The sequence below is a fragment of the Somniosus microcephalus genome, chromosome 9, assembly GCF_052327205.1.
Source record: "Somniosus microcephalus isolate GS21.2 chromosome 9, FLI_Smic_1.0, whole genome shotgun sequence".
Lineage (NCBI taxonomy): Eukaryota > Metazoa > Chordata > Chondrichthyes > Squaliformes > Somniosidae > Somniosus > Somniosus microcephalus.
The window spans coordinates 116,584,382-116,596,765 of NC_140995.1; the positions used below are offsets into that span (position 1 = coordinate 116,584,382).

General features: G+C 44.0%; 1 protein-coding gene across 20 annotated transcripts in view; it reads right to left on the reverse strand.

Moving 5' to 3' along the window:
- supt3h (SPT3 homolog, SAGA and STAGA complex component) overlaps positions 1–12,384 on the reverse strand; it is a 637,210-nt gene that overhangs the window by 275,592 nt on the left and 349,234 nt on the right. For 19 of the 20 annotated variants that reach the window (XM_085997053.1, XM_085997051.1, XM_085997050.1 and 16 more), the window contains one exon: positions 1,952–2,036. The exons of the other annotated variant lie outside the window; for it this stretch is intronic. In XM_085997053.1, the coding sequence (XP_085853179.1) occupies positions 1,952–2,036 (85 nt within the window). The remainder of the gene's footprint in view (positions 1–1,951; positions 2,037–12,384) is intronic. 20 annotated transcript variants of the gene reach the window in all.

The window sequence follows — 12,384 nt, forward strand, 5'->3', positions numbered from 1 at the left end:
TCGGCTTCAGTGCATTCCTTGTTCCCTTTTCTCGGCAGGGCAACCGGCGCTGGGTACAACCCGTTGACGGCGAACAGTTTCAGCTGCTGGGCTGGATCTCGCTCAGTCTCCCTCGCTCGGGCTCTGTCTCTCCCGCTCGCTCGGGCTCTGTCTCTCCCTCAGCGGCTTCCAATCGCGCCTCCCAGCCCTCTCGCAGTCCGGTGCTTTCCTCCCCGGCTGCGGCTGAGTTCTCCGCGATTTATTTATTTTTATATCTTCCCGCGCCTTACGATCCCGGTCGCAGCGCTTCGTGGCCTCGGTCGCTGCCCGGCCTTTTTCACTCCAATCGCGCCTCCCAGCCCTCTCGCAGTCCGGTGCTTTCCTCCCCGGCTGCGGCTGAGTTCACCGCGGTTTATTTATTTTTATATCTTCCCGCGCCTTACGATCCCGGTCGCAGCGCCTCGTGGCCTCGGTAGCTGCCCGGCCTTTTTCGCCGGTCGCGGTTTAGCTGTCTCACGACGCCGTTGCGTCTCCCAGCCCGCTTGTACCGCGGCTTCCGTGCTCCACGCTGCCCCAGTCTCAGCGCCTCTGGGCCCGACTTCTGTCCGGCTCCTTTCCCCCGACCGTGGTCGAGTTCACCGCCCTTATCCTCCGTTTATTTTTTTTATTTTCCCTTTACTCACAGTCACCGTGGCCGACTTGCTTCTCGTGCTGATCGGCTCACTCACCACCGTGGCAGAAGGGACAATCAGTGCCTGTTGCTGATGGAAGGCTTCGTGTCTGAATTCTTCCTTCTTCCTTGCTCTGCAGACTCGAGTTTTCTCTCAGCAGAACGACGAGGGCGGGTGCCTCTTCTCGACGCTCGTTAACTGCTTCGGAATTATTGTTGCCGCAGGGTAAGATCGAACTCGTCGCCACTGTAAAGTCTGTAGGTATTATGGCGAATTAATACACAGACTACAAGAGTAACTTTAACAGGACTTTACTATTCGAAGGTCAGGGCGAATCTGCCCAATAAATCCTGACACAGCACTTATATACCGGTGTGGTCACCGTCGGTATTACAGTATACAGCAGCCAAGATAAAGTAGTGCCACACCTAAAATAGTTCTCTTAAAGGTGGACGGTTACATACAATAGTTCTCTTAAAGGTAGAACAGTTACATACACTACAGAGCTTGAACTCACGACTTTCTGACTCAGAGGTGAAAGTGCCAGCAAATGAGCCAAGCTGACACTAAAAATACACCACTATGCATTAACTCCCAAATTCAGTGCATGAAGGAGAAGCTATTGTGTGCATCTGAGATTAGTAAATAAATAGTGTCACAGCTGGATTTCTGTACAACACAGCGAAACATTTTATTATTCATAACTAGAGAGAATTTTTTAAAAATCGATCAGTAATGTGTAACAAAGTACGTTAGGATCTCAAGGTTAAAATAATCCTTTAATATTCCTTTTCAATACTTTAATAAATGCTTTTTAGTGTGCTTAATAAATGCTCCACATTATTAATTATATCCCAATTTGGTTATCATTGGCAAATTTCAATTCCTGAGTTATGTATATGGTAAACAACAGTGGTCCCAGCACGGATACCTGTGGGGCACCACTTTCCGCCAATCCGAGAAACTTCCCTCAACTCCTACGCTGTGTTTTCTGTTTTGTCACCATCTTTCAATCCGTAATGCTACCTGGCCCCTGACTCCACACTCCCTGACCTTTGTCATGAGCCTCTTACGTAGTACCTTATCAAAGGCCTTCTGAAAGTCCATGTATACCACATCCACTGCATTGCACTCATCTATTCTTTTTGTTATCTTTTTCAAAGAATTCAATAAGGCTGCTGAAACATGATCTCCAGCACAAATGTTGGGTGCGCCCAAAGGGTTTGCTTTACTTCATTTTTCGAAAACATATTAAGCCCAGAATACAAGCCTCAATATTGTGTGTTTTAGCTAAACCTTACCATATTAATCAATTGAGAATGCACGATATCTTCAACCAAAACAGCAGTTTCCTGGAGAGGTCGGCGAGCATCCCCGAGAGCGTACCTGCAACGCCAAGAACAGATTTAAAACTCCTTGAATTGTCAGAAGTAACTGAATATATCGTTTCTGAAAAAGAATATCCATTAACACTTCTGAAAAATCAAAAACACAGCATATTGCTATGATCCAAAATTGTTGTGTTTATATATTGATTAATAGATGTTGCAGTAGCATTGCAGATTGATGCTGTAATACATTTGTCTGACTGGGAAAAATATTCAAATCATAACTTTTGGAATAAGAGCTTTTGAATTAATATTTTGCCATCACAAGGTCTCCGAACCTCTACCACACAAATGTGGGGCAATCAAAACAATGGCCTCCTCTATAGCTGACGAGTGTTGGCATTTTTCAAGACTCACCTGGTGGCGGCAGTTTTTATTCCCAAATGAAATGGAATGCTCCCCTGCTGCTAAAAAAGTATATATTCATATGCTTGCTGATAGCAGTGCTAATAGCGGATAGCTCACAATTGTTCTTTGGATTTGAATTTAAACGTTGCTGGTTGGAGATAAATGATTTACTACTGCAGTTACTATGCTGACACCTTAATAAAACGAGTTAGGTAATTGTTGGCTTCATGAATTATTACTCTAATTTGGTTAAAAGGCCAGCAGGATATAAAAAGCTGCAACCCAGTCAACAATCATAGCTAATATTCAAACTAGCTCAATATTGTTTGCATAAGTCTTCAAGCAGTTTACATGCCTGTAGTGGAAACAACACCTTGCAAAACATATTTTCTGCATTGGATTCAGCTCATTATCCCATCGATATTCAAATTTTTTGGTGAATATGAAAATCAGGTAGAGCACCATCACATCCAAACTTCCACCGAGGTACAACAGCTGATGGCGCACTTCTACTGTGGCTGTCTTATCTCCACTTAGATTGTGGCAGGTTTCTATCTTAATGTGCTTTTTTCACAACTTTCCCATAGGCTGTCTGCTAAATTATTTGTCACACACAGCAAGCTCCATATCATCGCAGCAGATGCTGAGAAAGAGGAAGAAACCCAACATGTTAATCAGCCACAGCCATTTCCTTTACATCAATGATTATTTTAGGCCACTGGAAACATCAGGCTTAAACTGAAGGTATGTACTATTCAGGCCCATGATTCTACTGGCATTTGCGAATAGCACTTATTCACTTTGTGTTACACTGAACAACATTGTGAAAACATCTTACTGCAGATTGTTACTTTTCCAAGTTGTAGCTCGTTTTATTATTTTTAACAGCTAGAATTTAGCAACTCTTCAACAATTGCAATCTTTAGAAGATATTTTGTATTTACATTTGCAAAACTATAAGAATTGTAGTATCATAGAATTGTACAGTACATAAGCCAGCCATTCTGCCCGCTGCACCTGTGCTAGCTTTGAAAGAGCTGTTTACTTAGTTCCATTCTGCAATTATTTCCTTGCATCTTTTTACTTTTTTCTTTTTCAAATATTTATCTAATTCTCTTTAAAGTAATCACCATTGTTTCTGGTAGGGTATTCGATATTCTAACAACCTGCTGCATTAAAAAAAATCCCCTAACCATTTCCTTCCTTCTTCTAAATAAATGTATGCTGTCCAGTTACCAACTCACCAACCAGTGGAAATAGTTTTCCGACTTTATTAAAACCTCTCCTAATGTTGAATATTTCTATTAGATCACCTCAATCTTCTTTATTCTAATGAAGAGAGCCTCAGTTTCTCCTATAGCTACTTGTATTGTAGTGGGGCCAAGAAGTGTAATAATGAGACTGGCCCATGATCTGGACCAGATCTCTACGGCTTTTACATGTGTATTTCTTCAATCTCTCCACATGCAGACCGAGTTAACAAATCATAAGCTGCTTTGTTCTATAGTGAGGCGAAATGGACAACACAATAGGTATGATTGGTGTTGCTTAGTTCAAATTAGTACAACTTATATTCACTGCCACCACACTGTGTCCAAAGCTATGCTCTAGTACATGGTTAACTTATGCACAGATCTTAACTCTGGTCACTTGCCTTTATATAATGATGTTTTGAGCTGTGGGTCCTATTTTTCCAACAAGATCATTTGATTTAGGGCTAATAGTACAGAAATAATGGCCTAGAAATTCAGTGGGCTTTGCGCCCAGTTACCGCCCAAATAGGGTTTCTGCGCCAGTGTAAGAGGGTGCGCTGATATTCAGCGCTGCGGTAATGGCGGCGGTAGCCGGTAGCGCTGCGCCGACACCGATGACGTCATCGGTGTGCGCAGTGCCCCGGTTCCGCCCCGCTTCCGGCCCAAACCCCATATTTAGTTGCGGCCGCCTCTTCTGCAGCGGCCGCAAACAGCGATTGAAAAACGGGGCCGTACTGCTGCGCTACTGGGGCGCTTTAAGGTGGAGGTGCGGCCGGCCGCTTTTTCGGCGGCCGCCTGCCCGCACCTCCTTCCCCGGCCTCCTCCACCCCCCCCCCCCGCGGCATTGCCGGCTGCTTTCCGCGAGCCCGGCACTTCTCCGTGGTGCCGGGCTCATTTGCCGGCACAATCCAGCGGCGATCTCGCTGTTGCAGGCACCTCCCCCTTAAGAGAAGGAGGAGGCCTGCAGTACCGCAGCCTGCCGCTCCGCAGCGGGGCCTACAGCGCAGAAATTCAGTTTCAGCACCCCAAGCGGGGGCGGGCACACCCTGGAATAGCGCCCGGTTCCGACTTGGGGCGCAAAAGCCGAATATCTGACGGGCGCACCTGGCTCCGCGCGCAGCGCTAACTTTTGGGCGTTAGCCTGCTGGCGGGCCGTAACTGAATTTCTAGGCCAATATGCCTAAAGTCCCACTCATCCACAAACTAATGGAATTATCACTGAAGATCTGTCCTGATATACATTTCTAGGGAATACTGATTTAATTGTTTTAATGACAATTTTATTGCTGCCATTTCTCAAAGGGTAGATTTTTGGTTAATTAGAATACTACCGAACTAATCAACATTCTATTATGATCTTGTGGTAACTGAATGCAAGTTGAGTTCCATGCCTGTCGCTTATGCTGAAGAATGAAATATGAAGCACAATCTATCACCAGAATGCATATATTTGGTTCGATCTAGGCCAATGCATAACGTCACAGACTCTTGGGGGGGGGGGGGGGGGGGAATTTTAACATGGGTGAGCGGGTGGGAGTTGGGGCGGGTGGGGGTTAAATGGCCAAAAATTCGAGGTGTCGGGAAGCCGGTTCCAACCCAACTCCAGGAGGTGGGTTGGTATTTTAAATATGTTAAGTAGGCTGGAAGCCTCGGATTTAACCTGTTGTGCAGGTTTTACTATGGCCGGCCGTCTTTCCTGGGCCTCAGGAAACGTGGCAGCTGTGGCAAGGCGAGGACAGCCTCGGGGAGAACTCCTTGTGGGCCAGGAGCAACAGGTCTACCCCCCCACCCCCGGAGTCAGGGATTGGACACCACCCCCCCTCCCAGGGTCAGGGATCGTCCTCACCCCACTCCCCAACCCCGGGTCAGAGATCGGACCCCCCCCCCCACCCTGCTCCCTGCCCGACTGGAAGCCAAGCCTGTCAATCAAACTGACTTCCGGGCGGGGAACCTGTCAATGACAAAAGACGCACGCTGTGAGACCCAGGCTTCCGGGTTTCCTGCGCAATACTGGAATCCCCCTCCCCCCACCCAGCACATCGGTAAGTAAAAATTCCCCCCATGTTTGTATTTCATAGTAATCAGATGTTCCATGTGAAGTTTCTTTAGTTCAGCTGTAAGGAATTGCAATTATACAGTCTCTGAAAACTAGACCTTTGATCACCGAGAGCTCATCTCTAATTCCAACAATCCACAACTTCCCTGAAGAACAAAAGTTCTGATGAAAGGTCACCGACCTAAAACGTTAACTCTGTTTCTCTCTCCACAGATGCTGCCTGACTTGCTGAGTATTTCCAGCATTTTCTGTCTTTATTCCTTGAAGAACTCAGCATCCATTTTATATAGTCTCTTGGAGAAACTGGATATCTTTGTCTGTAACAGTCTCCTGCCTGAGTTGTGCAAGTCGGTGTTCAGACATGGGTACTGATGCCAACAAGCTGTGCACATCCACTATTACTTCACCATCACTGGAATTACGGCCAATCTTTACTAGGGACATGCAATCGGTTGCGTACAATATATTCCAGTAGCTCATAGTTCTTCGGCTGTAGCAATAAATTTTGTATGTGTAATGGACAATCAGTGATTGATTTCTTAAAAATAACGACAAAAGGTTTACAGCACAAAAAGAAGTCATTTGGCCCAACATTTCTATGCCTGCTCTTCTGCGATGGAATCCTTTACTTGCCATCATTCCTAAAGAAAGTTATAAGCAGTAATATTAAGCTCCCTGTCCTGTTTAGCCTCAAGTCACATCTCTGGTATTACTACTATATCATACCTCTCCATAGTTGTTAATCCTTCCAACTCTCAAATTTTGTTTTGAACTCTTTGCGCAATCACGTATGTAACACACAACCCTATCTTCATTTTTTTAAAATCTTTTTCCTTGTTTACTCATTTAACTTTTTGATATCCTTTGCCCCTTGTTTGACAGTGGTTTCATCTCTCTCAACCTCAACACTTTCTTCTCTGGTAATACTTTCTCATTATTTGTTTCAACTAGGTTTTCTTTTCTACTCCAACAGCTTTATGAATTCTGCTCTACTTCAGCAGTCCCAAGCCAAGCCTTTCCCCACCCCTGCCATAATGGCCAGTATTTTCCGATGTCTACGGGTGTGTATGAGCTGTGTACACACCCGTAGGGACATTGGAAATGCCACAAAGGCACAGCCAAACTAGTATCTCAGGGGTATGCAAGCTTTACTTCAATGTATTCAATACAAATGCAGCAAAATTAGCCCGTGAGAGGGATCTCAAGTAAGATCTTTGGCCCGTATTTTCCGATGCCTACGGGTGTGTATGCATGCGCTGAAAACCGGCATTTCCAATCTGTCAAGAATTCTCTTGACAGATCAATCGCCTACCCTGGAGAAGGACCTCTGCGGGCAGAGAGTTCTGCTTTCTGCAGAACCTCCGCCCGCTGAAAACACTTAGAAATCTTACATATGGTAAAAGCTTACGCATAAGGCCTGCTTTTACCAGCATAAGAGTTTTAAAAAATATTTTAAAATATTTTTTTCACTCATTTAGAATTTAAAAATACTTTATTTTTAGCCCCATAAAAAACTTTAATTACTTTTTTCAAAAAATTAAATGTTTAAAATATTTAATTTAATGTAATTTTAACTCATTTTAAAAAAGTGATTAAAAAAAAATTTTATTTAATGTTTTAGTGTCTTTTTGGGGTGATCTCCATTCATATATTTGACAGGTCTATCTATCAAAAGTACGAAGAGCGATTCCCTTCTTTCATTGGCTGGCCTGGCCAACGCAATCCCAGGGACGCTTGTGAACCGCATGCGCCCCTGGGATACGTGGGCCCTGCGCATTTCGACTGTGGAGAGGCCCAGGTGCGTAAGTGTCCAGATCTCGGGAGCCCTCAGGTAAGAGCATCAATTTTTTTCCGATAGGAGGCACCCGCACGCAGGAAGCCTCCTATCAGAAATTACGGGTCTTTAGTTTGAATCCTACCTTCTCTGCAAGAATATTAGCCTCATTCTGATTCAGGTGAAAGCTATGTCTCCTGTATAACCTTCACTTGTTCCAGATCTCACATCAATACCCCTTTCCTCCTGCACCAGCCCTATAGCCACACATCCTCCCCATTAACCGTTAGCATGAAGGGTGATCCAGAGATTACCACCCTTGAAGTCTTGTTATTCAATCCAGTTGGTAACTCCTTAAACTCTCTCTGCAAATATACCTCAAATATTCTTAATTATCAGTCTTAAATTCTACAATACATGTGGATGAAAACACTCCCAAGCAAATGTCATAGTTAGTGTTTCCTTCTCTACTTGGGCATATCTATGTGCCATGTTCAATACAGATTTCCAATTATATTTATGGAGCAATACAGCACCTAACCCACACTAACTCATGTCTGCACTGATTGCATTAGGTACAAGTTGAATGCTTTTGCAGTGCAAAACTCTATTGTCACCAAGGAATAATAGTTTGTTTTTCCCCTAAGTTTCACTAAGATTCCTGAGCCCAGCTTGTCCTCATTGCAGCCATACACTTCTCAGATAATCAGAATGGTGGTTCCCAATCAACGTCTGTATATCATGGTTAATTGTACCAGCCAGGACACCTACCTGGCCTGATCTTGAGGAAGTGTTAGTTAGTTTGCCTGCAGGACACTTCTTCTGCCGTTCCTTTATCTCAAACTTCATTGTTTGACAAGCTACATTCAAATTCGGCAGTCTTGGTTAGGGGAATCCCAGAACTCTGACCAGTCTAGATTTGAAACTACACATGACTCCATCTAGACAAAATTTGAACATCTTCAGACTCAAATCAACTTAAAATAGCATAATTGAGAAAGAATCTGGTTAGACAAAATCATCACAGCACCACTCACATCTTAGATCCTACCCACCCATTCTAAGAAACACACTTCTACACATAAAAGGTAGTAGAAGTTTGGCATTCTCTTCTGCAAACGGCAATTGATGCTAGGTCAAATGTTAATTTTAAATCTGGGATTGTTAGATTTTTGTCAACCAAATGTATTCAGGGATATGGGCCAAAGGCAGGTGCATGGAGTTAAGTCGCAGATCAGTCATGATCTCATTGAATGGCGGAACAGGCTCAAGGGGCTAAATGGCCCTTTCCTGTTCCTATGTTCATAAAGCCACTTGCCACACCTCTGCCAAAAGCATGAAGGAATTGTGAAAAGTAAGTACTACTCCATCAACTGCTCTTCCACAACTGCATCCCTGTGCCACCAACTCTCAAGTTAGTCTACATCATCAACTTTGAGGTCGGGACTGGGACGTACTCAATGTAACAAACAATGGCCTGGAATTTGCGGGGTCGTTGACGGCGTACGCACAGCGTAAACCTTGTAAAAGTCCCCGCAAGTTCCGGGTTTCTGCATGCGCTGCACATGCGCGAAAACCCGGAACCTGCGATCTATCGAGGTTCATCTTGACAGATTCACCAAACCGAAAGAATAATCACTTTTGCTGGCACAAAGTTGGGCTATTTGCCCAACTACTGCCCAGCAAATGCCCACAAAACCCTTACGCCTGGTAAAAGCAGGCATAGGGCCTGCTTTCACCAGCGTAAGGGTTAATATAAATGGTAAATTAAAAATGTTAAATTAAAAAATCATCCGCAAACATTTAAAATACGTTTTTGTAAATTTTGGCCCGGATTAAAATATTTAAAATTATTTTTCAAAAAATTACATTTTTATTGGAAATGCTTCATTAAAGGGACTTTTAATTAAATGTGAAAATGGGAACATTTATTTTTATTAGAATTGTGTAAATTATTTAATTATTTAGGGATTCCATTGCATGTCATTAGGGGATTCCGTTCGGAAATGACAGCAATGGCATCCTCCTTTCTAATTGGAGGACCTGGCCCACCTTATCCCAGGGACATTTCCGAACCGCCTGCGTCCTTGGGATCCATAGGCCTTTGCACAGGTATATGCCTGCAGGCCCAGGACCCAAAGACTCCGAAGCCCAGGAGCCAGCAGGTAGGTTCGTATTTTTTGGGGGATCGGAGGCGAACTCCGGAGGTACACCTCCGACCGCAAATTCCGCCCCCATGTTTCTTTCCTCCCTTTCCAGTTTAAGAAACTATCGCACATGGCCCTTTTCTTCAGTTACGCTTGAAAGAAAATAAAGTACTTATCTGCTTGCATTTATTTGGCTCATACTGGAATGCAGACAATTCAATTTGAGTGAAAAAACATTTTTCTAATGTCACACGATATAGTAATAAAGGAAATCAGAGTATTATTCAAATCTGCAGCATAGTTCAACAAGGTTAACAGCATCCAAATTTGAATATTTCTAACCCTCAGTTACATCTGAACTTTGTTTACTACAAGTGCAGATACGGAAAAATTAATGCTGGGAATTCAGCCCATTCTTGCAACGTGTAATTGGTATAGTGTAGTGAATGAAAGCCACATTTTACAGCTAAATGTGCCATAAAGATGCAGAACTTTATATAATCTATAAATGTGTTGACCAATACTCTAGGCTTAGACAATATTTTATATTTTTCACATTAATAAAACATGTAATATGGTGCTACTATACCAAAGAGCTGGAAAGTGTCACATCATTAAAACAAATACACTAGCAGATCTCCCATGCCATTGCTCACAATGAGCTGGCGGTTTTATAAGAACAAGGAGTTATGCCAAGTAGTATTACCAGGGATATTGACTTATCAGCAGGAGTGCAGAAGCATAATACTTAGTGCACGATTAGTGAGTTTGCTGACTTAGACAGTCTTTAATGAAAATTAATTTCCATAAAAAACCTCATAAAATGCTCAAAAGTTTGTTTATTCAGTCTCCAAGTTGTTATATATTAAAACAATGGCCCAGAAATTCAGGTCGGGGGCTTCCCGCGGGTGCAAGCCCCCGATCTGCACTTACCTTACACGCCGGCCGTTGAGCTCTGGGCCCCCGTGGAATTCCGATCCGGGGCCTGGTCCAGCTGCCGGCGCGCAGTGCTTGCGTATCCCAGGGGCGCAGTTAGTTCGATGCATCCCCTGGGATCACGTGGGCCATGGGGAGCCAATCGGAGCAGGGAATGCTCCATTCATAAGTCTGACAGGAAGTGCTGTCAAGACTTATAAATACAGGTAGACTATCCTTTATCCAAAAACCTCGGGACCAGCCGTGTTTCGGTTTTCGGAGAATTTCGGATTTCGGAAGGTGGGTCGGCGGGGGTCCGCGGGCGGGGGGGTGGGGGGGTCGGGGCCGGCGGGGGTCGGGGCCGGGGGGGGTCGGCGGGGAGTCGTGCGCACGACTTACGCTGACGCTCAGCGTAAGTCGGTGGGGGTCGGGGTCGGCGGGGGTCGGGGCCGGCGGGGGGGTCCGCGGGGGGTCGTGCGCACGACTTACCCTTTATCCGAACTTCCGAAACCGGAACCCTCTAAAAACCGAAGGTTTTTTCGTTCAGCGTAAGTCGTGCGCACGACTTACGCTGAACGAAAAAACCTTTGGTTTTTAGAGGGTTTCGGTTTTCGGAAGTTCGGATAAAGGGTAGTCTACCTGTACTACGGCCCCAAAATAGCACTAAATCTTCAACTAAATTTTTTAAAAATCACATTTTTAAAATAAACTATAAATTACATGAAATAACTATTTTAAACAATAATTTAAATATTTGAAAAAAATAATTTTATTTTCTAACGGGGCTAAAAATAAACTTACCTTGCTTTAAAGTATTTAAAAATAATAAACCTGTGGAAAAAATGTTTTAATTTTAATTAATTCACCACTTACTTTGTAAAAAGCAGGCCTTACACCTGCTTTTTACATTTCTAACTTCTGCAGGCTTACCCTCGTGGGAAAACCTGTAAAAAAAAACGAAGTTCGATACGCACGCGCAGCCCCTCCCGCGCACGCATTCGAACTCTGAACCTCTTCGTTCAAAGGGACGGAAGTGCCGGTTTCCCGCGCATGCGCAGTGCATGCAGGAAACCAGCACTTCCATTGGGCCTACGGGTGAGTACCCCGTGCGTACTCACCCGTGGAGACCCGAATTTCTGGCCCAATGTTCTTTCACCCTTAAAAATGGTTTGGGACTGAATTTAACAGCAATAAGCATCAAGCCATTCTCTTATAACCAATCTCTTTGATATTCTTTTCTAACCATCAGAAAAACCCATGATCACAGGTACTTCTGTTCACACACACTGTTCATAGGTGTTGACTGTTAATAGATTTAAATAAATGCCAGACTGGCGTAAAATAAAGCTTCGACAATATAATCTCCATTTTCTTTCAAAGTCTTTGGGAAAAAGCAAGGTAATCCTCAAGTCCTCAGGATGAGGAGACACACCCTTCTGTCCTTCAACTCCTTTTGATGCACAGATTGCATGCTGAAAGGAAAACGATATTTATTAAAATTTGAAACTACTTTGCATTCAGGCAGCCTTCTGCAGCTTACTGCTTATAACTTCCATGTTTCTAGCCAACTGCCCAATTCTAGATCTTAATTGCAACTTCCACTCCATCACTGATGGCAGAGTTTTCGGTCACCATGCCTTGAGCTCTGGAATTCCTAAACTGTTTTCCCTTCCTACCTCTCTCCCACCATTCAACAGTCTCCTCTAAACTCCCCTCTTTGACTGTGTCTCTGGTCACCTTCTAATTTGCCTGTCCTACTTCTGGCTGATGCCCACCGCATCATGCTACAAAACACCTTGGGATGTTTTGTTATGTGAAAGGCACTATAAATATATGTTGTTTAAACATCATAA